We start from the raw sequence: 26,977 nt of genomic DNA, 5'->3' as shown, positions 1-26,977 counted from the left end.
AATCAGCGGGTGGGTGTCCTAATTAAAAATTAATTACAAACACACGTACTTGTAACCTTATTGTTTTGTGTGTCGCTTTGAAGTATGAGTGTGTACATGTGTGTGTCTCGCTTTGGAGCACAAGCTCCATCCTTTCCCAAGAAACCGGAGGCAGATGGTTCTCTCCATGGTGACCGAAATGAGGGCAAGGCAGCGAACGTTGGGAATAAATCCTTCCAGAACGCAGCCTAAAAAACCCTATAGAAAGCTATAGGATTTAAAGCCATTGGGTTTCAATGGCTTCCCTGTGCATCCTGATCGAATAGCTGTTGGCACAGTCCAGAATTTCATTATTGCCTTGAATGTCTGTGGCTTTCAATGGCTTCCCTGTGCATTTCTGCCCTGATAGCTGTTGGCATGATGGCCTGGAATGCCAGTGTTTCCCAATGGCATTTTATGCCCTTAAAACCTTTGGGCTGGGTCTGCAAAATCATCCCTTGCCTTCAAAATGATAGAATTAAAAAGCTGCATTTCTGCCCCCTGGCCACCAGGTGGCGCTCTCCATCACCAGCGGCCGCTCTATTCATCTTGTTGGTTTAGCGCCCCTTCCCTTCCCTCCCTTTCGTCTCGTCTCCTCCTCCTCCTCCCACTGAACCCCTCCCTGCTTGCTCTCTGGCGCCTCTAGCGGCAGCCGTCTGCTTGTAAGTACTTATAGCCTCCATCTCCCTGAAGCTGAGGAGGGAAGGAGGCGGGATAAACGTCACATGTCGAGCTCTGGCCCAATCAGCGGGGCGGGAAGGCCGAGGGCAGCCAATGGCGGCCGAGGTGGGCGGGGTTTTTTCCTTCCTCTCTCTCTCGACGACGCTGGTCTCCTGTTTGGCCGCCATTAGAGGAGAAAGAGGCAAGCGAGTCTGAGGGGGAAATATATGTATATATATATAATTATTAAATTAATTTAAATATAGATTAAAGATTAAAAAAGGCGCTGTTGCGGAGGAAGAGGAGGAGAGACGGTTAGTCGGGGAAAGGGAAGGAGAAAGAATATATATATATATATATATATATAGTTCATATATATATATATATATATATATAGAAACATTTTATATGTATATATTATATATTATATATATATATATATATTATATATAAATACACATATATATATATATATATATGTATTGTATGTGGATTTTATATATAAATATATATATATGTATAAAATATTTTATATAATATTTATATATATATAAATATATGTATATTGTATATATTATATATATAAATATTATATAAAATATTTTATACATATATATATATTATATATATAAATATAAATATTATATATAAATATTTTATATATAAATATATACACACATAAATATAATATATATATATATATATACACACACACACAAATATTATATATATGTTATAATATATATGTGTGTGTGTGTGTGTGTATTTATTTTTAAAATATAATAATTAATAATGATAATAATAATTATGTTTTCTTCTAATTATTAAAACAGGAGCCGCGGAATGGGAGAAACCAGAGGAGATCTATAAGATGCCGAGGCTGGGCAGCCGCCGTCAAAGGCACCGCTGAGGAAGAAGAAAGAAAACACAAAACACCACAAATATATATATATATATTTATATATACTATATATATATAAATATAATAAGGAAGACCTGTGGAAGAGTGGAGAGAAGTGGAGGCCTCTTAAAGCCTCTTTTTGGGGATCCTTTCAACCTCCCAAAAATCTTATTTTTCGGAGGCGACAACCTTGCCCCCCCTTTTTTTCACCTGTCACTATTTTAAAGAAAAGGAGAAAAAAAGGAGAATAAACCTTCAGTTTCTTTCCCCCCATTCAATTTGGGCTCCTTAATATCTATCTATCTTACTATCTATATATATCAATACCTACCTACCTATCTATTAAAGGGTTCCTCCACCTTTCCCTCTTGGATTACTCTCCTTTAAGACAAACCTTAAAGGAGAGGAAGAGTGTCAAACTACTTTCCTTCAATCAATTTGGTCCCCCTAATATAGATATAACTCCCTACCTACCTATCTATCTATCTATATATAAGGGTTCCCCCATCTTTCCCTCTTGGATTAACTCCTTTAGGGAAAACAAACCTTAAAAGAGGGGAAGAGCCTCAGTTTCTCTTCCCTCACTCAAGTTGGGTCCTCTAATATATATATATAGATACAGATATCTATTTATCTATATATTAAAAGGTTCCTCCATTTTTTCCCTTTATTCTCCTTTAGGGAAAATAAACCTTAAAGGAGGAGAAGAGCTTCAGTTTCTCTTCCCTCACTCAATTTGGGCCCCTTAAAATAGATATAAGTATCTGTAGATCTATCTATCTATCTATTAAAGGGTTCCCCACTTTTTTCCCTTCTTGGGTTATTCTCCTTTAGGGAAAACAAACCTTAAAAGAGGGGAAGAGAGCTTAAATTCCTCTTCCTCCACCTAATTTGGGCCCCTTAGTATCTATCTATCTATATTAAAGGGTTCCCCGTCTTTTCCTTTGGGTTTAGTCTCTTTTCCCCTTTTATTTCCCTAACCTCTCCATTAAAATATAAAAGGACAGGGAACCTCCTCCTTCTTGATATTTTCACTTCTTAAAACTTCTCACGTCGACACTTAAAATTTGTATTTGGTTGTTTGCCTTGGAGATAATATTTCTGTCCTCCAAACAAAAAAAGTTGACTTAAGAGGGAAAAAAGGGGGGGAGGAAGCATCTTCCTTATTATTTTTATTCAATCAGTCCTTCAAAGGAAAGAAAGAATAATGTCAATATCTGTGCAAATATTTCTGGCTCTATAGAAGATTGACCTGAAGAATTGCTCTTACTTTTGGGATACTCTTCTTCTCGCCTTCCTCATCCCTCCCAAAAGACGCTTTAAATTATTCCTGTAATTAATATAATTATTATTACTATTATTATTATTATTATTATTATCATCATCATCATCGGAAGATATTCTCCACTTGTCTGAAGGAAGCCAAGGAAAGACATTTCCTTCCCAGTTGTTCTTCTGGTTCCTTTCAAAAGGAATCCCGCCGTCTCTGCAAATATTCTCGGCGTTAATTGGAATTAATTTTGGGCTTTTGGGGTTTTTTTTACTCCTTTGAGGACCTTCAAATGGACTTGACCAGAGGAAAAACATTGATCGTTGGATGAGAGATTTGTCGCTGCTGTTGTTGTTGCTCAGAGGTGTTTAAAAGTGGGTCCTGCCAACCCTCTGGACCCAGTGCCAGAAACACAACCAAGGACTGCTTGGAAGATAGTTGCCTTGGAAGTTCAGCCCTTGGACTCTTAAAAACACTTTCTTCTTGGATATCTCTTTTTATTTGGGGACGAAGGGACTCTTTTCCCCCTTCCCAGCGACTCCAAATCCCATCATCTTCAGTCAGGAGGGGAAAACACCTCGCCACTGCTTTTTGGATTTGAATCGAAAGGAGAGTTATTGCAAGCTTTTCAGGAACAACCAGCACCAGGGACCTCCCCAAATATTGGATTTTGGGGGGGAGAAGATTTGGACCGGCCTTCTTGGAACACCTCTCCTCTTTTGCTGGGAGACCACAAAGTTGTCCACGTCTCCTCTCTGTGACAATACATCTATATCTGAGGAGACAAGACAAGAAGCACATCATCCTCTCCATCCTCCTCCTCCTCACAAGCCCATCTTGGTGCATTCCTTCCTCTCCAAGAGACTCCCAAGGGAGACATACAAAAAAAGGAGGACCGTCTGATCCATAGATCTTCTCGAAAATCCAGTGTGACGAGAGACAGAAGAGGCGGAAAAAGAGAAGAGACGAGATTCCTGGATTTTATTTCCCACCCACCATTCAATCCTCTGGATTATTTGTGTGTCTGTGCGCCTCTTTCTATCTCTCTCTTTCTGTCTCTATTTTTCTGGCTGGAGATCACACACCTTCCTAATCCTTTCTTTTCTTAACCTTCCCTTCCATTGCCTTCAAGCTTCTCCTTGGGTGAGGATTTCTCTCCCTTGTCCTCCTTGGGTGAAGATTTCTCTTCTCCTTCCTTTCCTTACCATCATTTGTTTGGCTATCGCAACCTCTTTGAGAGGGAAGGGTGCATTTATTCCTTTGCCTCGGTGCGCCTGGGCATTATTCCCACCGCCATCCCTTCCCGTTCTTGCGACTGTGTGTGTGTGTGTGTGTGTGGATTGGTGTGGGTTTTGAAACAAGAAAGGAAAAGGCCTTTTCCCTCCCCTCCTCCTCTGAGTATGTGTGAGTGTGTGTCTATGTGAGTGTGAGTCCCTCCCTCCTTGTGTGCTGCTGCTGCTGCTGCTGTGTGTGCCTGCCTTCCTCTCTCTCTCTCTCTCTCTCTCTCTCTGTCTGTCTGTCTCTCTCTTTTCTTTCTTGTCGGAGGCTTGTGGGATAATGGCGTGTGGGTTGTGGCTGTGAGGATGAGTTCTTGCTTCGTACCAAACGGGGCCAGCCTGGAGGATTGCCATTCCAACCTATTCTGTCTGGTGAGCCCCTTTTCTTTCTCCAGCCTACCTTTTCCCCCCTTGTCTGAAAAGGGGCTTTACTTGGAGGGTGGCGAAGGGCGGTGGGAGATGGCCAGCAAAACCAGGGTGGCGGTGGCGGTGGTGGCATTATTTTTATTTGGTGGGTGGCAGTGGTTGGCGAAAGAGAGACGAAGCCAGGCTTTATTCCCTAATTTTGTGTGTGTTTCTTTCTTTTTTTTCCCTTTACAGATCCAGAGATAAAAGTCTGGGGGTGGGAGAAAGATTGAGAGAGAGAGAGAGAGAGAGAGATCCGCCAGCGGAGGAAAGGAAAGGAAGGAAAAAGGAAGGGAGGGAGTATGTGAGAGAGAGACTGAGAGAGAGAGAGAGAGAGAAAACCAGCAGCCATTTTTAGCATTGCTACTGCTGGAGGAGTCCTCTCAAGTAGGCCTTGCCAGGAAAAAGAGGAATATTCCAGCTCCTTCTCTGTGTACACTCACACACACACACATATATACACACATATTTATGGGTCGGCATGCCTGCTTTTTCTCTCTCTTGGGGGGCTCAAGGTTTCCTCCTTGCCACGGTTTCTCGTCCCCCGATATCTCTTCGCCCTCCCTCTCTCTCTCCTTTTGTTGTTCTTTTTCTCCCCCTTTTTGTTCTCGATTCTCCGGCAACTTCCATTTTCTCTCCTCCCTCGTTCGCCTCTTCCGTTCCGGCAGGGTTTTCGGGGTGTGTAACCGAGGGTGCGCACACGGGCTTTTAGCCTCGGTTCCTTTTCGCCCAGGCTTGGAGGCCTAAGGCGTCCCTGCTTTTTCTCTCTTTAACAACCCCCCCCCTTTCCCCAAACCCACTGGGTTTTGTGGTTTCCAGGCTAACTTTGCTTGACTTGTCTCTTTTTAAACACGAAAACAAAGCTGCACCCCACAACCTGACATATTTCATCTTTCACCCCCCCCAACCCCATCACCTCCTTTCCCCAAACCTGCTGGGTTTTCTGTTTTCCAGGCTAACTTTGCTTGAGTGGGCTCTTTTAAAAAGACACACGAAAACAAAGCTGCACCCCGCAACCGGCTACGAAACTGACACAATGTTCGCCATTTGTGGATTGCGTTTTGTTTGGCTACTTTTAATGGGGGGCGCGAGGGGAGTCGCAGCCCCTTGTCGCCACCTTGTCTTTCTTTATTTACTTACTACTGGTGGGAAAGCTAGTTGGGTCTGAATTGAGTTAGGGTCTCCAGTTGAACTTCCTGACCAGTCTAGGTTTTTGGGTGACCTCTTTCTGGTCCTCTCCCCCCTCCCCCAAATTGGTAGCAGATTTTGACTTGTGGGTGTTATTTAATCCTGGAGGTAAGATATACTGAAACCGATCTGCTTGTGTGTAGTTGTGGGTACCCTGAGGATGTCTGCAGGGTCACAGAGCTGGCTTGCTCCCCAGGGGAGCTTTGGTATTTAAGGTATTATGCTCCCCCCCCTTCCAAGATAACAAACTGTTGCAAATTCAGGCCACTAGATAGAGGTAGTGGGAGCTTCCGTATTGGAGTTAAATGTGCAGGAAATCCTTTATTGTCTGCATCTCTTGGGGGAGGGAAGGGAGTTGGATATGGAGCGAAAGGCTGGGTGGTGAAGTTGAACCCTGGACGAAGGTCTGCTTACAACTCGCTGCTCCCAGTCCTTTGCAAACAGGCCAGGATTATATTAGTTAATCATCATCATCACCACCACCACCACCACCATCTTTTCTATATTGCTTGATCATCATTACCACCACCATATTTTCTAGGAAAGCAATGGGAATCTGAATTAATCTGAATTAGGGGGGGATAAAGACTTGCTTAAGCTGTCTTTTGAATGGTGTGGGTTGTAGTAGAGTCGCTTAAAGTTAAGACAGAGCGTTGTTGTTTTTTGCTAGATCTTTCTCTGAGGTTCTCTAGAAGCGGCAATAAGGAGCGTTGTTGTTTCTCAGCAGGCTTCTTGCCTTTGAAAGGATTGGGTTTGAGGTGGTTTAAGAAGGGTTGGGAATCAAAATACCGCGTGAACGCGTGGCTTTTGGAAATGTGATAGAGTTTTAATGGAATGATAGGAAAGTGTGTTAAGATATGGCTTTTGGAAATGTGAAAGGGTTTTATGGAACGATAGGAAAGTGTGTAAGATATGGAGGTTAAGCGTTACATTTGGCGTACGAAGAAAATGGATACAGATATATGAAATGTGTAAGTTGAGGGGAAATAAGAATTAATATAAAATGATTTGGGTCAGGGTTGTTTGCAGTACTGGCATTCATAGTAAATGACTTATCTGAGGGAGGTGGGTTAATATCAAGGTATTTATTTGCCTTTGCAAGAAATGCAGACTCTCAGAGCACATGTTCCTCTGTATTAGGATGTATTAGGATGTTCCTAATGTTCCCCTGTATGAGGATGTTCAACAGGATACCAAAAAGGGAGCATGCCATTCCAAACAAGTGATCCCCAGTCCCTTGCCGTTCTAGAATGGACTCCTGCTCTGTCTGAGTAACAAAACCCCATTGGTTTGAATGGTGCAGAGGTTGGAGCTGCAGTTGATAGGCTTTAACAGATATTTGTCATAGGGGGAAAACACACATTTATTTTGTGGGTTCATTGGGGTGAGCGTCGCTGTGAGGCGGCTAGTAACCCCTGGTTTTGATGAATGCTGAAACCTATGGCGAGATCATCCAGCCCTAACCTGTGTTGCGCTTTCCCTTCAGGCCGACTTAACGGGGATTAAATGGAAACGCTACGTATGGCAGGGTCCGACGTCTGCCCCGATTCTTTTCCCGGTGACCGAAGAAGACCCCATCCTGAGCAGCTACAGCCGCTGCCTGAAGGCCGACGTTTTGAGCGTATGGCGGCGAGACCAAAGGCCCGGGCGCAGAGAGCTGTGGATATTCTGGTGGGGTGATGACCCTAACTTTGCTGACCTGATTCACCACGATCTGGCAGGTAAGACGCAGCCTTGGGACACCTTGTTTGCGGCGGTCCCATTCATCACCATCAGTTTTTACCCCCCTGATAATCTTGGCTTTAAAGAGAACTGGGTGAAGTACGTGCAACTGCATTTATTCAGATTGTACCCTTCTTTTTTTGCTTGTTCTATTTTAAACATTGCATGCTGCAGGTATTCCTCTCTCTAATGCCACACTGTAAAGGGACATATAAACTGGAATAGCTGTACTTTGTGAACTAAGTTTTCTCTTCTAGCTGGGCAGTGTGGTGACTTGTGGAAAAGATGGCAGAGGTTGCGCTTTCTCTGAGACACGGCGCAGAAGATCTGCGGGGACAGTTTTGTTGTTCTGCCTGAAATTAGTCAAACCTTACACGCTGAATACGCACCTGTGACGGTGAGGCAGCTGTGTGAGTTGTCCTAGACTTGGTTGTTGTTTTCACGCTAACGTATGGCTATATGGAAATTGTCCATCCTGGCGCCATAGCTGTGTTTAAAAAGAGTTTCTTGGGAGACCACATCTGTGAAGCCAGGCCTTTAACCTTCAGTGGGGCTGGGCTACGGTGGTTGAGCCTACATTGCAAACAGAACAACCCAGTGTGAAGTCGAAGGCTTTCATAGCCGGCATCCATAGCTGTTTGTGGGTTTTTCGGGCCTTCAGAGATGTGGCTGAAGATGCTAGCCATAGATGCTGGCAAAACGTCAGGAATAAACTCTTCCAAAACATGGCCGCATAGCCCCCCAAACCCACAGAAAGCTATAGAAGAACCCAGGTTTGAATCCCTTGTTGCGTCCAGTTAAAAAGACCAAGTCACAGATGATGGTTTCTGCTTGGAAAAAGTGGCTGCCAGTCAGAAAAGACAACGCTATGCTAGATAGAAGAAGACTATGATCTGGCAAGAAGGCAGCTTCCGGTGTTCTTAACTGCAATTACATTGACGAAGGTTAGCATTCGGAAATGAGCGATAGGTAATGTCAGTACATAGTTGTCACTTGCCTGCCTTTTTGCCCGTTCTTGTTTTCAGCATGTCTGAGGCTTTGTGCACTATATAGCAAATATGCTACCTATCCAGGCTAAGACGGGTAACGTTTTAAGGTCAGAGTCATACAATTGGAACAGAATTGGGTTAGTGAGTTGCTGAAGAACTTCGTGGAAGTGCGTTTTGGGGATGGTTTTAAAGCGGAGGAGGAAGTTGGCTTGGTAAACCTGCGCTATCTGATGCTGTTTGGTGTTGAAAGAAAACTATCTACACCAGCAGATAATGGCTCTCGAAGGAGTATTGTCTGTTGAGCTCTTGCGCTGGCAAGTAAGGAGGAGAAATAAAGACCTAAACCTAGATGTTGGACTGTCTGGGGAGGATGGGATGTAAAGTCAAGCCTGTTGGAGAAGGCTGGGTTAGATGCTCAAAGTTGGAAGTGGTTTAGTCGTGACAGAAGCTAGTGTGGATGGACTGTGTAAAGGAACCTGACAACTCCTCGGGGTTGTTTGGCACTCAGAATTGGGACATTGGGATCTCTTCTGTGGGGCTTCTTCCAAAATTTTGGACTACTATTTCTTTCCTATTCGGTGTTCAAGCCTGCCCTTGGCAGCCGTTTCTCTGAACTGGAAGACGCACTTATGTCTTCCAAATGTCACATTTAAACCCTGTTGGCATCCTCTCCGTACGCCTAGCCTACTCTCTGTCCTTTGTTACTGTTGCTGTTTAACATTTACATAGCTGTTTAAATTTCCCCAGCGTTGTACAGATGTTGGAATCCCTCTCTGTAGGCTGCAAAACACAATGCAGAAAGCGAAACGGGGGTCGCTCTCACAAAAGCTCCAGCCGTCCTTGCCGTTTGGAGAAGTGTCACAAACAGCCCTTGGGTCCCTAGTTCCTGGAACGTAGATGCCATTGCTGCCCTAGTCTTTGCTAGCGCTGTGCAACTGAGAGGGAGAGAGTGAGTGGTGGGAATAGCAAATGTGGAAGTGCTTTAAATGTCTAACGTAATTCATGTACGTTGAGCAGCTTCTCTTTCTCACACACACATAGGATTGTTTCCTGTTGTTTAGAGCTGGTGTGACACGGTTTCTAGGAGCATGGGCTGTGAGTCAAAAGTCCCAGTCATGACTCAGCCTCAGAAGCGTCTCTCCTATTCATCACTGAGGACTCTTGAGTGGGAAAGTGGCGTAGTAGTAGTGTTGTTGTAGCATCAAATCAGACCTCTGCCCTTGCGCCATGGGCAAGACTATCGCTGTCCTCCGTGACAGATCTTTTGTAAGGATTGCTGTGAGGAAGTACCCAGGGGCCACTTGCAATGTGTACAATTGGTGATGTGAAAGACTGTGTTTCCCTTACACCTCTGCCTGGATTTTAAGACCTTTGGGAGAGTCCTCCCTCTTGGTCTCACTAATCTGACATAGGACTTACACAGTGTCTGCTCTCAGTCCCTGTTGTGTGAGGCTAGGCTTGGCTCCATCTCTGGTGTCTCTCCACCAATGTAACTTTGGTTGTACAACTCATCCCTCCATATTTGCGGCTTTGACATTTGTGGATTTGATTATTCATGGATTTGATTCATATATTCTCTCTAGGAATGTCTAGGTCCCCCAGCGCAACTCTGTGGTCAACTTTAACTAAAGGTTGCACTGACAGACTTAGAGATCCCTAGAGAGAATATTCTACTAGGCCTTTGTAGCTCCTCCAGTGCAGTTCTATGGTCAGTGTCTGTCGGACGTTGACCATAGAGTTGCCCTGGAGGACCTAGACATTCCTAGAGAGAATACTCTACTAGGTATTTGTAGCTCCTCCAGCGCAGTTCTAGGGTCAGTGTCTGTCGGACGTTGGTCACAGAGTTGCCCTGGAGGACCTAGAGATTCCTAGAGAGAATACTCTACTAGGCCTTTGTAGCTCCTCCAGCGCAGTTCAATGGTTAGTGTCTGTCGGACGTTGACCATAGAGTTGCACTGGAGGTCCTAGAGATTCCTAGAGAGAATATTCTACAAGGCCTTTGTAGCTCCTCCAGCGCAGTTCTAAGGGCAATGTCTGTTGGATGTTGACCACAGAGATGCCCTGGAGGACATAGAGAGTGGTGGAGTCTTCTTCTTTGGAGGCCTTTAAGCAGAGGCTGGATCTGTCAGGGATGCTTTGATTCAGAGTTCCTGCATGGCAGAATGGGAGTTCCTGCATGGGAGATTTTTTTATTTTGGAAAACAACCTGCTTACGTTTTGTTATTACTAACTTTATTTATACCTTACCCAATTCACCCAAAATTGGGACTGAGGCAGCATGCAGTTTAAAAGAACTACATTGTAGCTAAAATCTAAGCAAGTGGAATGCTAAAATAGAATTGGACTAGTCACAAAGTTAAAACAATCTAAGACATCAATCTTCAATGTATCAATGGAAGGAGAGCAAAGGGAATTCCAGAGCCTAGGACAGCCACCCAGAAGACCTTAGTTCAAAACACACTGCAGAAATAATCCAGTTTGAGACCGCGTTACCTGCCCTGGCTCAATGCTAAGGGATCCTGGGAATTGTAGTTTATCGTGGCATCAGAGCTCTGTCTGACAGAGAAGGCTCAGTATCTCATAGAGCTACAGTTCCCTGAGCCGGGGTAGTTAAAGTGGTCTCAAACTGGATTATTTCCGCAGTGTGTTTTGGACCCCTTTCTCACATCCCCAGCAGCCAAGCCCACGAAGGCAATAGAACTGAGAGACATTGAGCCTTCTCTGTCAGAGAGCTCTGGTGCCACAATAAACTACAATTCCCACTCCTAAGGATCTCAGAGTTTGGGCAGGTGAGATACAAGGCTGCCATATAAATAAATCATATTATTATTATTATTATTATTATTATTATTATTATTATTATTTAGCCTCCGCCTAAGCCATCTAGGACGTTATAGATTATCACCAAGGCTTCAGATTGTGCCTCAGCACAGCAAAGTTGTTGTAACAGGAGTACTGTTTGGTGCCACTGCCCAGTTAACTCTGGGTATGTTTGTAGTTTAGTGTTACTATTAGCTAACTCGAATGTCACTATTCCCAAAAGTGAGATACAAACACAATAGAAGTTCTCATAGCAAGGCCGCTTTTGTCTGTCTGTAGTAACAGAAGTATTTAGGATCCTAGAGTTGGAAGAGACCCCAAGCGCCATCCTGTCCCGACTCCCTGCCATGCAGGAAATCTCAATCAAAGTGCCCCCGACAGATGACCACCCAGCCTTGTGTAAATCTACTCATACCTTAAAAGTCCTTGTCAAGAGGGTCCATACTTAGGGACCCACTCACAGTCGCTTCTCTGGGCCCTTCTTGTCCTGGCAGTAAATGGGGCACAGCCTTCAGAAAAGAGAACACATGCATGCATGCATGCAGCTGCCATATGCTAAACTGTGTTGCATGGCACTGACTTTGTATGACAGAGATCTTGGTGGCAGCAGTATAGATAGACACCAGCTTCCTTGGGGCGCTCTTATTCCTTGCCACGGGTTGCAAGGTGAGAGTACCATCGTTCAGGGTGGTATTGCCAGTCTTGCGCTTCTTCTGTATATTAAGAAAAGCAACATTTGTATATGTAAGGCATGGTCTAGAGTAGACCAGTGGTCCCCAAACATTGCCCTATAAGGGATTTTGGACTTCAGCTCCCAGAATCCCGGACTATCGGCCAATGTGGCCGAGGCTTCTGGGAGATGAAGTCCGAAACCTCTTAAAGGGCACAGTTTGAAGACCACTGATCTAGATGCAGTTGAGTACCGTTGGCACATTGGGGCCATGGAAAAGGGTTGCAGAGTTTGCACTCTTTATGGGTGGAAAGCATTTTTATTCCCCAGTTTTACACCGGACGGTCTGATGGCTGACTTGGAGGGTTTTCACATAGCTATGATATAAAATCTGATGGGACCCTAAACTGTTTCAATGTGGTATAAATCATAATAGGACACTATAGCTGTGCTTAGCTAGCTAACAAGGTATAAAGAAAAACATGATAGACAAGAGCTTAATTGCTTTCAAAAACAGGGATCCATTTGCCTCTTTATCCTGAGCTGCTTGTGGTCTTGCATGAGTTGCCTGTTGCCTCATGCGTTATATAGGCAGCTAGCAAACATTTGAAACAAATGTCAAAAGCCCCACCGATTTCAGTCAAGTGTTTTCAGCATGTGCTTTAATCCAAAACATCCCGAAAGGGCTCGGCTTACGCTTTTTAAAAACGCAACCCAAACAGATGCTAAGAGAAACATTAGATGATAGTCTTGACGGTGTCATTATAACCAAGCCCTTATCGCTTTTAAAGAGATAACAGATGACAGTGAGAATTGTTTGAAATGTTTCATGTATACCTTAGTAATCCTTACAGCACCTTTATAAGGTATATCAGTATTATACCTGTATTGCAAGTGGCTTTTGAGGCTATTTGTACAAGTAAGGTCCAAAACAGACTATGGGAATAATCCACTTTGAGACCGCTTTAACTGCCCTGGCTCAGTGCTGGGGAATCTTGGGAATTGTAGTTTATTGTGGCACCAGATCTCTCTCTGACAGACAAGGCCAGGGGTAGGCAACCTTTTTGAGCCGGGGGCCGGGTTGCTGTCCCTCAGACAACTGGGGGGCCGAACTTAAAATGGCGCCTGGAGCAGTACGGAAGCTGCGGCGGGGGCGTTAATCGGCGGCAGGACTGGGCTGGGGCCGGTCCCAAGGCCTCGCCGGGCCGGATCCGGCCCGTGGGCCATAGGTTGCCGACCCCTGGACAAGGCGCAGTGTCTCACAGAACTACGATTCCCAGAGTTCCTTAGCATTGAGCCAGGGCAGTTAGAGCCTTCTCAAACTCGATTGTTTCTGCAATGTGTTTGAGACCTAAGATCATTTGTCCATCCAGCTGAGAATTGTGTGCCATAGCTGTATTTGAAGTACATTAAATGGAGCTTATTTATGTTTGTGAAATCATTTTCATGCCTCTATTTCATTCAGTTGTCCTGTGTTTCTGTCACTTTATGGATGCCGCCTTCAGATTGCCATTTGATGATGGAGCCGTATAGAAATTTTATATAGAGAGAGAGGAAGAGAGGAAATTGAGAGGTCTGCCTAAGGCTAGTGAGTATGTTTGTGGCAGAGAGGTGAGATGTGAGCGGTGGGGTTCTTGGTTTGCGCCACGGTTTGCTCATATCTATGCTCTTGGGGTGTACAAAGACGCTGGGACGAAGTTGGCGTTGCCATGGTGCCTGTGAACTTGACACAGTGGCACCGGTTCTATTAGCATAATCTCGCTGAATCTCTTCCATATGCACCCCTATTCCATAGGAAACATATCCCAATGTTTTGCAAGGCTGGCAGCATGCTAGGCACCGAAGGAAGCTTGGATGATTGAAATAACAGATGAGTTCCCAAGGACTCGGGTTAGGGAGACCAGGACATGGTCGCAGACAGTCATGGTCCCAGAACTGAAAGGCATTTGCAACAAAACAAAACAAAAAGAGGTCACTTGTGGAACAGACACTTGAATGCTCTGTCAGGACGTCTCTAGCTTCCTTATTTTGCCCTGCGAGTTACCTCGGCCGTAGCTTGTACAGACTTTCTTCAGTCAAGCTGAGCTGTAACTTAGACTGTAAGCCTATTTTTGTCTCTGGCTGCTTCCAGGCAAAGGCCAACAGATGTGCGAGGGTGTCCGTTTTAAGCTTTCTGTGCCTTTAACCAATGTTGTCTGCCACGAAGAGCCTGCCCTGGGCTGTTTTTAGGGGTCGGAGGCATGCGTGTGAGGCAAACTTCCATTTTAAAACAATTTATTTTAAATAAAAAGACAACTGAGGTAACAGTTTCAGTATATTTGTAGAACGAATCTACAAAGTCAAGTGGCAGGCAGTGTGAAAGGCCATACACTTGTCCCTCCACATTCGCTGGTGTCAGGGACACAGGACCCCCGTGAATGTGTAATAGCAAAAACACTATATTCTTACTGAGAGAACACCTCTCTAGGAATCTCTAGGTCCTCCAGTGCAACTCTGTGGTCAACATCTGCCAAACATTGACCATAGAATTGTGCTGGAGGAGCTACAAAGGCTTAGTGGAGTGTTCTCTCTAGGAATCTCTAGGTCCTCCAGTGCAACTCTGTGGTCAACATCTGCCATACTAGACATTGACCATAGAATTGCGCTGGAGGAGCTACAAAGGCCTACTGGAGTGTTCTCTCTAGGAATCTCTAGGTCCTCCAGTGCAACTTTATGGGAAACATCTGCCATACTAAACATTGACCATAGGAATTGCGCTTGGAGGAGCTACAAAGGCCTAGTGGAGTGTACTCTCTAGGAATCTAGCTCCTCCAGTGTGGCTTTTGGTTAAAATTGACCACAGGGTTGTGCTGGAGGACCTAAATATTCCTAGAGGGAATCTTATGTACTACCATTGACCTCTCAGCAGTGTTTTAAACATTCACATATAGAAGTTTAAGAACAATTCAGTCTTTCTATCTCTCGCATCCAGTATTCCTCTGCTCTTAAACAGCAGCAGGGACCCCACTAGAAGAAGGCCTTGCTCATCGCCTACTGCCTTTTGAAACATTTCAAAGCCCAAACTTGAAATCTTTTTCTTGCAGTACAGCATCTCCTTATTGTTCTGGAAGGGATAACACAGATCTGTCCGTGTATACTCTGGTGAGTATACAACTTCTTGCCCCTGATGGAATTGTGTCCCAGGAGGTCCTTTGGAAGCAGCTTTTCAGAGGGGACTAAAGAAAGGTGGGGAAGTTCTTCCGCATGCGTCATGCTAGACATTGCTCATCGTGTTTAGGTGTAACATTTCAGTGTCTCGGAAGTGCGGGGTTTAAACTTTTTAACCTTTTGCAACAAATCTGGGAGCGATTCTGTTTTTTGGCATGTGTGAGACTGAAGTATAGATACTGTCTGTTAAAAATGGAGCAACACTTAAGAGGTTTGCTCATAGGAGGGGGTCATTGCAGCCTGGGAAATGAGCCTTCAAAAGTCTGTGTACACTGCGCTCCCTTAGCGTCATGCACCTCTTTGTGTTGGTTTTCCCACCGAGTCAATTCACTCTGAAGGCTTGTGGCTTTTGACTTCATTGGCGGTTAGGAGTATGCGACCTCCCATTCGATATTGCGTCTCCTTAAAAGCTGCCGGCAGATCCAGCTTCAATAAGCTTTGTCACCGTTTCTTAGATTGTTATCGCATATAGAGGTGCTTAAAAAGAAGTACTGTTTTCCCGGAAGTCATCTGAGCTACATCTAAAGAAACCAGTGTCTAGATGCCTACTTTACTTGGAGGAACCATCTGAAAGTAGAGTGAGGGTTTAGTTCCTTCTGATAATACTCTGTTCCATATGAACTACAGTTATGCTTCAGAGATAGACCAGTGTTCTTCCTAAGCGGAAACTTCCTAAGAGTACCAGGATTAGGTAATCTTACAGGCTGTATTTTTATGGTTGTTGCTATGGATAGATTATATATGTCTACATAATGGAGTTTCTAATAACACTAAAGCCCTGTGCAACTTCCCCACGACTAGAAACAACTGGGGGCAGTATGATATAATGTTGGGCCTTTTCGTCTTGCGAAGGAGGGGAACGCTTCCAGAGGACATTCTTCGAAGGTTGTGGAATGAGAGCAGCCATGCTTCTTAAAAGGAGTAATTATACATCGCAAGACCTTCTTGGACGTTTCTTTGGTTCTGGCTTTGCTTCGGAGCATGAAGAGTTGCCTCTGCGGCCACAGATCCTTGGATGCATTAGAGTTTTTTGGCAGCGTCCCTTTGGGCGAGCCTCTATTGGCTGGACCTTTTGCGTAATTGATTTAAAGCAGTGGTTTTCAAGCTTTCTACCTTCAGGGAGCAGTTTTATGTACAGAATGGAAGCTTTCCTCGGTGGAATACCATTCAGTTGCAACAGACGGCGTGACGCGGCTACGCAACTTCAGTGAGTAGTATCGCGTTCTTTTGGACCTTTCAGTGGGGAACCAAGGGCTTGCAGCAGCCTCTTTTGTTGTATATCACCGAAGAAGATTGCTGGGACCTGCAATGGGAAAGTGGTACTACGCCACTGGGAAAATGGTCTTTCAGGAACGCTTGGAAAACCTTGACCGATTTGTGTCCCTCATTGAGAAACGATTTTAAAAACTCACAGGTTTTGCAGTGGTTTAAAAACCCACCAAATCAAAGGCCAGAGGAAAGCATGCTTGCAGACTGAAATGTGACCTCCTTCAAAGAAACAATTCTCATTATTTGTTAGTTCTCTTGGCAGGATCTTTCCAAACAGCACAGAATCAGCAATACTCAATGCCATCTCACTGTCTGCCCCTTAGCACTATGGACCCTGGACCTTGCCTTTGCCTGGAAGGGAATGCTTGGATGACTCTGCCAGCTGGCTGGATTGGCTGTCGGCATCAAGCCTGGGAGAATGGCTACTCTCTTGCTCCCCCCCTGCAAACCTTTCCCCCTGCTTTGCTTCATTGGTTGGAAGGGATTTGTTTCCAAGGCTCAGGGTATTGAGTGAAGGATCTTGATGTCTGTCCTTTTTTCCAGCAGACGGCCATTTACCAGATGTAATATGAAAATTACCCCTTCAGCTGTGCAGCTGGCTCCTGGCGGTGGTATTATTTTTATCTTATGACGACCTCACAACAGTGACACATGTCCCGAGTGACAATAGAGGCTCGATTATTGTAATTCCTCCCCTGCAGGGCTTAAAGTAGGACATCTCCATTGCTTGCGGCTCATTAGGGAAGCGGGAGCGTGCCCTGATAGGTGCAACGGCGGTTGCGTCACGCACATGCGCACATGCACACATACGCTCACACCTGCACACACTCTGCCTCTCTCCCATGCTTTTGTCAGCATATAAATGAGGCTCTGTTCTGCACACCGGAGATAAAGATATGCAAATAGGATAGATTTATGTCTTCCTGAAACATTGAATTGAAAGCCTGGGTTTTAGAAGTAGCTCTTTTGCAGGTGGTGGAATACAGGATGGAATAATAATAATAATAATAATAATAAGTAAACAGCCATTGAGGACATGCAGTGTTCCCTCCACATTCGCTAGGTTTAGGGGTGAAGGACTCCTGTGAATGTGGGAAAAACCGCAAATAAAGAAATGCTATTCTTTTTACCTGAGAGAAGACCGCTCTAAGGATTTCCAGGTCCTCCAGAGCAACTCTGTGGTCAGCATCTGCCAGAGGTTGATCATAGAGTCATTCTGGAGGACCTATAAATGCCTAGAGAATTGTTTTCTCTAGGAACTTCTAGGTTTTCCAGCACAACTTCATGGTCAACATCCGACAGAATTGCTCTGGAGGATTCGAGAGATTCCTAAAGAGGACATATAAATCAAAGCTGCAAAAGTCAAAGCCGCAAATGTGGAGGACCAGCTGTATATTCAAGGAGTAAGTTCGCTGAGATCGCATGATTCAAGTGACAAAACTCTGGTACCTCCAGTGAAAATATTTTCTGAAGCATGGCTAAAAAAGAAATGTCCTGGTTGAGGAGCTGCTGCTAGTTACAGATGATGTTCCAGTTTGGTATAAAGCAGATTCATGTGTCCAGAAGTGCTGGGATCTTGCTTTGTGTCTGTCTTAGAAGGAAGGACTATGTCCTATGTAAGCCAGTGAGCTGTAGTTGTTTGGTTGGAGACCAGGTTGTGAACTCCCACTTCGTCATGCAAACCAACTTGGGCAATTCACACACTCTCAGCCTCAGAGGGAAGCAATGGCAACCCCCTTTGAACACATCTTGCCAGGAAAACACAGTGATAGGGTTGCCTTAAGTTGGAAACACCTTGAAAGAACACAACAACAACTAAAAATCAGTAATCTTTCTCTCATTCAGCATGCAGCAATCCCACTGACTTCAGTTACAGTCGTAAATCACGTGTGTAATCCTGTAGCTTTATTTGCAGCCTAAACAAAGAGAGACCTGTGGCACTTGAAAGGCTGACACACTTTTTGTGTGTGTGAGCTGTGGTTTCCTTTCTTGATGCAAGAAGTATTATCCAGAATATCTGTTCCAGTCTTAACGCCAGTCATTTGGATCGGGATAATAGCGTCTTATCACATTACATGCGCTGATTGCCCTTATCTAGTGCCAGGATGTGCCATGTTAGGCAACCATTTTGTGAATGGTCAGTATTAATAATGGTTCTGTCATTGTTAGTCCTTTCTGCATTTCATTTCCCTCAGGCCTCCAGTGCCCACAGACCCACCCGCATCATATGTTTCTGAGATTCTGGAAAGCACCTCCGATAAAGCGCGTTACATTACAGCCTTTGACAACTTCTGCTACAATAAGTGTATTAGTCTTCCAGGTGCCACAGGACTTTTCCCTCTCGCTTTTGCCGCAACGGACGAACACGGCTTCCCTGTTGGAGATCGTTTCTCGGCCTAACCAGCCTCAAAGGAAGACTGTGAGGATAAATGGGAGAGAAATTGGGGGAAACTGCTTCTCGCTGTGCAAAGGCTCCACGGACGACAAATAAGCTAAACGGAGCAAGTCTGATCATGCATTAGCATTAAATGTCCACTGACAAAACCCAGCTTTCTTTGTAGGTTCCTAATAAAACGCTTGGTTGTGGAAAGTGTGTCGGAACAGGAGAAGCATCCAAGGTTTAGGCTGCTTGAAAGGGAAAGATCCTCTTGAGGATTATATGTCCCCTCTTCCAAAACAATCCAAGTCCTTTGCTCTCTCCTGATGAAAAAATAAACTAGATTCTTAAATGTAGATGAGCTTAAGAAAATAATTTCTCAACTGTTTATACCACTCTAGGCAACAAAAGATACAGGACTGTTGCGCTGGGTTTGTTTTGAAGCACATTGTTGGCGCTCTGTTGTCTTTGAATCCACTTGCAAGCAATTTGCACAGGCTCCTTCTTTTGAACCATCTGCCTTTCGCAGTGAGGAGTGTCAATGAAGGTTTTACTTGATTCCACCCCCCATCTATCATAGTTTTTATCTGTAAGTTGTGATGTATTTTCTCTCCCTGCACTACTACTTCCTTTCTCAGCCTCTCGGATCCTTTCCCAAAGTTCACGGTATCGTGTTCTTTGGCAGCCTCCCGGACTCATGTGGAGACATGTTCCGTGGAGCAGGGCAGTCCTTTTCAAAGCATTGCTTCAGTGCCTTTTTGCGCAACCGCTCTGCCGAATTTCTTTATTTGCGGTTTTTATCTCAACGCCTGATAGACATAAAAGCTGGAGAGGTTCCATCCACAGCACTTTCCTGGTCTTTTGCCATGTCAGCAGTAACTTGCCCGCGGTTCGTATCTCTACAGAATGGGCGCAAGGTGGCAAATAAGGACTTTGTCAGATAATGTAAGGCCTGTTACAGACTGCCAGAATAAAGCTGCTTGGGGTCTCTTTGGAGGTATGCTGTTTAAATGACGCATGGGTCCTAAGAGTCCGGAGGTTGCGCCAAAGCCACACTCCATTCCTAAGCACTGGAGGGCAGCTTTGGTACGGATTCCGGATTCTTAGGATGCATGCATCATTTAAACAGCATACCTCCAAAGAGACCCAAAGCAGCTTTATTTTGGCAGTCTGTAACAGGCCTAAGTTTCCTAAGGCTTCAGCCTTTTGTACAGGGAACAAAAATGTTTAAATATCAAAACATGTCAAAGCCAAGCCTGTTAAGGTCTAGCTTGAAATCAGAGAGGAGCAGAAACGTGCCTTTGTCTAACTATGCTTCCCTAAAGACTGAGACTGACTCAGAAACAACGCAAGTAGCGTGAAGTTCAAACAAAAGTTTACTAATGGCTTTAATCTATATTTACATAGAAATCATATCCTAATCTAGCTAGTGAATAGTTCAGGTAAAAAGAAACCTTTATCTCACCATCTTTCAAACAGAGTTGAGAGAGGAAGGAGGAAACCCAACAGCTCTGTTGGAGAGCTGAAGATCTGAAGATGCCAGCCACAGATGCCGGCGAAACGTCAGGAATAAATTCTTCCAGAACATGGCCACATAACCCAAAACCCCCACAAAAAACGATGGATGCCGGTCATGAAAGCCTTCGACTTCACACTTTCAGGGAATCCCTGTTAGTCCCAAAGAGGGAATGGTTAGTTTGGATGAGAGAGAAGAGTTTGCATGCAGGAAATCCCTATCTATCTACAGAGTTACCTAACTGAAAAAGTTACCTAAAATCAAGCCTTTTATGTAGCTAACTTTTGCAGTCTAATTTCGGAGAACTATCAGGTTAAATGAGGGTGAGTGTTTATTACTCTTTTTCCTCTCTTGAGGGCAAGACGTGTTCTGTGACACATTTGAAGCCATTTTCTTCTTTTGGTCTTGATGAAGGAGGCTTGATCCTCTCCATCATGAAGCTCTTCTTCACCTATAACTTTTCAGTCGGTCACTTTCCAATAGCTTTGCATTCAGAATTGCCGTTGGAAACTAATTGAGCGTCCGCTCCGGTATTACAACTGTAGAACCGGTTTCTTTGGGAACAGTAGTTTATGTTGGCTTATCTTTATCTGGGCTAGTGTTGGTTAGAGCCTTTGCATATCCGGCAGACAGTTTCGGACTTGCTCCGCACGCTGCAATTTTTAAAAGAGTCAGTATTTCAAACCAAACTCAAAACATGATTTAATAATAATTGCCATTTTTCTGCTGTCATATATGTATTTTTGCAACATTTCTGGATTTAAAATCCTGCCAGTTTAAGGAATCTTAATGTTGTCTCCATCTCAGATACATTAATTTTAGTATCTCAGATCTGTCTCCTAAAGTTACTGCGTAGTAATGTAAACTATAGTCCAAAATACACTGTGGAAATAGTCCAGTTTGAGACCGCTTTAACAACCCTGGCTCAGTGCTAGACAATCCTGGGAATTATAGTTTATTTGAGAGAGAAGGCTAAATGCCTCTCCAAACTACAGTTCCCAAAGTTCCTTAGCATTGAGCCAGGGCAGTTAAAGCGGTCTCAAACTAGATTATTTCTGCAGTATGTTTTGGACCTATAAATTGACTCATCCTCCTTTGGGGACCCTAGTTTTTAACTCTTGTCTTTGGGTTGAAAGCTGCATAAATCAATGCGATACAGCCTTCTAACAATTAATTTAAAATCTCTTATTCCTGTGCCACTTTCCTCTCCTTTTCACGAATCCCTATCCGCCTTTTGTTTTCAAAGTTTGCTGCGGTGCAGCTTTGCCTGCATACTGTTGCCTTTGCTGAGCGTGGGTTATTTGCACACTGGTTAGTAGTTACGTTTGGGAGTGGGCTTGCACACTTTAGTTAATCCTGGCTTCTACAAACAGTCGTGCAAACCAAGGATGTTCCCCTGGCTGGTGCCAAAAATAAAGCAAAAAGAAAGGTTGTGTAGAAAAGAAAGGAAGGAGAGGACCCCTCAAACTCTTGGGTTGCTCTTGATTCTTAACAAAAACATGAAGCCAGAGGAAGGTTTGTCTGCCTCAGGCTTGGATTATATACAAGGGTTGCCAACTCTGCGCAAGAGCCGGCTACTAATCGATTACTGATCCAAAGCGCTCAAAGGATATAAACTAAGGCCCCATACAGACAGGCCAAAATAAAGTTGCTTCGGGTCACTTTGGAGGTATGCTGTTTAAATGATGCATGTGAACTAAGAGTCCAGAAGCCGCTCCAAAACCACAATCCAGTCCTAATGACTGGAGTGCAGCTTTGGTGCAGCTTCCAGACTCTTAGGACGCACGCATCATTTAAACAGCATACCTCCAAAGTGACCCGAAGCAGCTTTATTTTGGCCTGTCTGTATGGAGCCTAAATAAAATAAAATAGGAGGGCTTGGTGTTGTACTTAATTTTTGGATCAAGTATGAAATGAGTGTTTCTGGTTCTGTGAATCTGCTAGATTGCACTCTCTTCATACAGTCCTTTATGCGCTCATGCTGGATGTAGACGTAAGAGTACAAAGCGTCGTTTGGCTTTTGCTGTGCGTAAGTAATGTGTATGTTGGCTGTAACTAAAAACACTTGGGCTGTGTTTTGCAGGCAGTGCTGGCAGTCTCTTGAACTAGCATAATTTCCACATTTCTCTCTTCATTCCCCCGTCCGTCCTTCTTTAACTTATTATTCCTTGGTCGCTTGAGTCACACACACACCCATGATTTTGGTACTCTTCTGAGGTTTGGGAAAAGCGAAAGAAATTGGCGCATTGCATGGAAACATTTTCCCCTTTGGTGCCGCCTTCTGTAAAGTAAGCTAAACATCGGGAGCTCAAGGTTTGGCTGAGACTGAGCTCAAAGAATGGCTTTAAAACAGCGGCCGCAAAATCTGGTTGGATTTTGGGATGCTTTTTCTTTCCCTTGTTCCCTGAATTTTGGATGATGGAATTTTGGATGCGAATATGAATGATATGAATATCTGTGAGAGGGATGGATGGCCCTTAAATGTAACATAGAAACATTCAAAATAAGTACAGTTGGCTTTCTACATTTGCAGGACCATGGTATCCTTCTGGAACGCCTGGGTGTGTTGGGAATCGGGGGCACTGCGCTCCAGTGGTTCCGTTCTTACCTCTCGGGTAGAGTCCAGATGGTGCAGCTGGGGGACGTGTGCTCTGATAAGAGGGCCCTTACATCTGGTGTCCGTCAAGGAGCCATTCTGTCCCCCATGCTATTTAACATTTACATGAAACCGCTGGGAGAGATCATCCAGAGACATGGGGCGCAGTGTTATCAGTACGCTGATGACACCCAAATATGTTTCTCTGTGTCTCCGACTGAAGCAGTGACCAGGGATGGCATCTCTCCTCTAGATGCCTGTCTGGAGTCATTAATGGGCTGGATGAGGGAAAACAGACTCAGACTGAATCCAGAGAAAACAGAAGTACTTGTGATAGGATCCCCGGGTCCAGGTTTGGAGATTTGTCCACCTGTCCTGAATGGGGTCACGCTTCCCCTGAAGGACTCTGTTCGCAGTCTGGGGGTGCTCCTGGTTGCTCCATCTTACATCTCAGGTGGATGCGACAGTCAGGAGCACTTGTTATCAGCTTCGGTTGATATGCCAGCTGCGACCCTACCTGGGCTGGGGGGACCTTGAAACAGTGGTGCACGCTCTGGTAACCTCCTGGTTGGATTTCTGTAATGCGCTCTACATGGGGCAACCCTTGTACCAAACCCGGAAGCTTCAATTAATGGAGAACATGGCAGCCAGGCGGGTCACTGGATCTTCCAGGACCAGTCATATTACACCTGTTCTGCATGATTTACACTGGCTGCCTACACGCTTCCGGGCCCAATACAAGGTGTTGGTTATAACCTATAAAGCCCTAAATGGCTTGGGCCCAGGGTACTTGGAGGACCGCCTCTCCCCATATAATCCGCCCCGCACACTCAGGTCAGCCGGGAAGCAACTTTTGATGGTTCCATCCTCGAAACACTCTGCGACTGCGTTTTCAATCTCAGCCCCGCAGTTATGGAACTCGCTTCCCGAAGAGCTCCGCTCGACCCCCTCCCTCGACCAATTTAGGAAGAGACTTAAAACCTTTCTCTTCGAACAAGCTTTCCCCCAGATGTTGTAATGCTTCTTCCCCCCCTCCTTTTGCACCTGCACTTTGGCTAGTTTTTGCATGGTTTTTAATCTGTGTTTTTAATTCTTGTTCTTAATGTTTGATGTTGTACTGTTTATATTTGTCGTTTGTTGTTGCCATGATGTTGTAACCTGCCTTGATCCCAAGGAAAGGCGGGCTATAAATAAACAATTTATTTATTTATTATTATTTTATATGACTTTTGGGGATTGGGTTATTTGCGGTTTTGGTTAAGATGTTCTCTCTAGGAATCTCTAGGTCCTCCAGCGTAACTCTGCCAGACGTTGACCATAGAGTTGGCGCAGGAGAACCTAGAAATTCATAGAGAAAACTCTTCTCTAGGCATTTGCAGGCCCTCCAGCATTAATTTTATCACCAACTTCGGATAGACGTTGGCCATAGAGTTGCACTGGAGGACCTGGAGATGCTTAGAGAGGTCTTTTCTCATGTAAAAAGAACAGTGGTTTTTTGCATTTGTGGTTTTTCCACATTCACGGGGGTCCTTTAACCCCAGCGAATGTGGAGGGACTACTGTAATCCTTAAAATTAACAACGTGGAGTGTCTGAAGAGATTGTAAAATAGCCATTGTAGCTTTCAACACTACTGGTTTTTATTCTGTTGTGTGTAGCACAGGCAAGTGATGTCTGTGTTCAAAGTATACCATTAATCCATTCAGGTGCAGTATGCCTGTTCAGTGCAATGTACAAGACATGACTCTGTGGCAGATGCTTTAATATAAGAAGGACAATCTGTTTGAAGGAATTTCTGTGGCTAGGATATTCACTGTTAGGACTGATGTTAAGCAAGGTGTGTTACGCTAGATAACACACATAGTTATGCATCTCAGGAAGTAGACTTGAGTCTAGGAAAGCACATGCTGCCAACTTCTTTCTTTCAGTGAGTCTCAAAAGGGGCTACAAGACCCCTCTACATACTGATTCCACAGACTAACACGGCTATATCTTTGAATAATAATAAAATAATAATAATAATAATAATAATAATAATAATAATAATAATAGGAAGTAGATTGAAGTCTGGGAAAGCTCATGCTGCCTACTTTTTACTTTCAGTGAGTCTCAAAGGGGCTACAAGATCTCTCTACACATGGTACAGTTAGGAGAAACATAGGCTGTGTCCCTACATGCCAAATAGCATCTCCTTGAGGTACAGGTCTGGGAAACATAGGCCTAAACCACACTGCAGAAATCATCCAGTTTGAGACCTCTTTAACAATCCTGGCTCACAGCAGTTTGTTGTGGCCTCAGAGCTCTCTGACCAAGAAGACACAATGTCTCACAAAATGACGGTTCCACAAATCCCTTAGCATTGAGCCAGGGCAGTTAAAGCTGTCTTGAACCAGATTATTTCTGCAGCGGGTTTTGCGCCGGAACTGATTTCTACCAGGCATCTGTGGACCAGGATGGAAGATGGGAGGCAACCAGACACTCAGGTGCCGGCGTCAAATTTCTAAGGTGACTGAGATTTTTCCACCCCTAAAGGTTAAAACCTGTCTGGTTAGATCGCAAGGAACGGCGTCGTGCCACGGACGACCATTGGTCTCTGTGTCGCAAGACAGGCTACTGTACTTTTGACTCGCAGCAGTTCTTCAGAATCATCCAGGCAGGAATGATCCGATTGCTGTTACCTGAGATCTTTTCGAGCGAGGAGATGGACCTGGCACCGTCGATCTGCCAATCGCAAGCGCTTAATAGCTCACTTTTCTCTAAGCTGCCACTCCCTTTCCATTCCAGCTGAGTGCTCAGGCAACCTTTGCAGCAATTCAGGTACTGTAGGATACGTCTGGAGATGAAGATTTGGAAATGGAAGATTATGATCCAAAACAGACCGCAGAAATAATCCAGTTGGAGACCGCTTTAACTTCCCTGGCCCAGTGCTAGGGAATCCTTGTGAGACATTGAGCCTTCTCTGTTAGAGATCTCTAGGGACACAATAAACTACATTTCCCCAGATTCCCCAGCACTGAACCAGAGCAGTTAAAGCGGTCTCAGACTGAATTATATCAGCAGTCTGTTTTGGACCTTACTTGCACAAATCCTTCAGCCCCAAACCCATTTGCAATCCAGGTATAATACCGATTTACCTTCTAAAGGTGCTACAAGGATTACTGAGAAGATATGTATGAAGCTTCTCAAACAATTTAAGGCCAGTTCTTCTCGCTGTCATCTGTTATCTCTTTAAAAGAGATAAGGGCTTGGTTATAATGGCATTATCTGTGTTTCTCTTAGCAGCTGTTTTGGGGTTGCGTTTTAAAAAACTTTTAATGTGACCCAGCCTTAGATGAGGCCCTGTAGTTTTGTGAGACATTGAGCCTTAGCTCTGGGGCCACAATAAACTACAATACCCAGGATTCCCTCGCACTCCCTCGCCCGAAAAACCCACCCAAAACCCAATCAGAATTATATTTGTTTAGTTTTGTAGAGACTAAATAGTTAAAGCGGTATCAAACTGGATTATTTCTGCAGTGTGTTTTGGACCTCTGGAAGAATTAAACCCTCTCCGCAGTCCATTTCCCTGTTGCATATTCTCCCACTGAGTACCTTTTCTTTGAACCTAACCTCCGCAGGAACAAACCCACTTCTCTTGGCTAGAGATTGACCAGCACACAATACATGAATTGGGATTCACATTCTGAAAAGTGTGTCTCGGTATGTGGGCAACCCACAAATTGGCTGGCTGCTGTTAAGCGCACTTGCGCGCCCCCGAGGCGTCGGTTGGCGTGCCCTGCGCCCTCTGAATTGGAGCCGTGTCACCGGTCTGTGCTTTGTGTGGCACCGCTGGCGCTAAACAAACACTAGAAGCAGAAAAGACTGCCTATTATAAGCCTGAGATGAGGCAAAAGGGGCAGGCTCCCTGCACATCAGCCGTGTATCCCAGATTTTCACTTAGGTACTCATGTTCGCAGTTCAAGGCATTGAAAGATGAATGCTCTCTGCTCACTTCTTTTGGTCCGAGGGGAGTGTGACAAACTATAGGAGCAAGCTTTCATTTCGTATTGAACAATGTATTCAGAAATAGGTTTATTCCTGCCCTTGCTTTTTTG

The 26,977-nt window shown here is 44.5% G+C and overlaps 1 protein-coding gene across 2 annotated transcripts in view; it reads left to right on the top strand.

The window, feature by feature from the left end:
• The first annotated feature begins 871 nt into the window (after nt 1-871).
• The window catches only part of LOC149301469 (mediator of RNA polymerase II transcription subunit 13-like), a 113,076-nt gene continuing 86,970 nt past the window's right edge, over nt 872-26,977 (top strand). The window contains exons 1-3 of one of the 2 annotated variants that reach the window (XM_089484353.1): nt 872-992; nt 1,512-4,498; nt 7,206-7,440. In XM_089484353.1, the coding sequence (XP_089340479.1) occupies nt 4,433-4,498; nt 7,206-7,440 (301 nt within the window). In that variant the 5' untranslated portion in view covers nt 872-992; nt 1,512-4,432. Of the gene's footprint in view, nt 993-1,511; nt 4,499-4,726; nt 6,691-7,205; nt 7,441-26,977 lie in introns of those variants that run through there. The other variant, XM_089484355.1, reaches the window with a different exon arrangement.

The sequence above is a fragment of the Sceloporus occidentalis genome, unplaced genomic scaffold (assembly GCF_023333645.1).
Source record: "Sceloporus occidentalis isolate IW3139 unplaced genomic scaffold, rSceOcc1.0.p SCAF_21, whole genome shotgun sequence".
In the NCBI taxonomy this organism is placed as follows: Eukaryota; Metazoa; Chordata; class Lepidosauria; order Squamata; family Phrynosomatidae; genus Sceloporus; species Sceloporus occidentalis.
The sequence above is the reverse complement of the archived record's forward strand: the minus strand, read 5'-3'. Positions and strand labels throughout refer to the sequence as shown.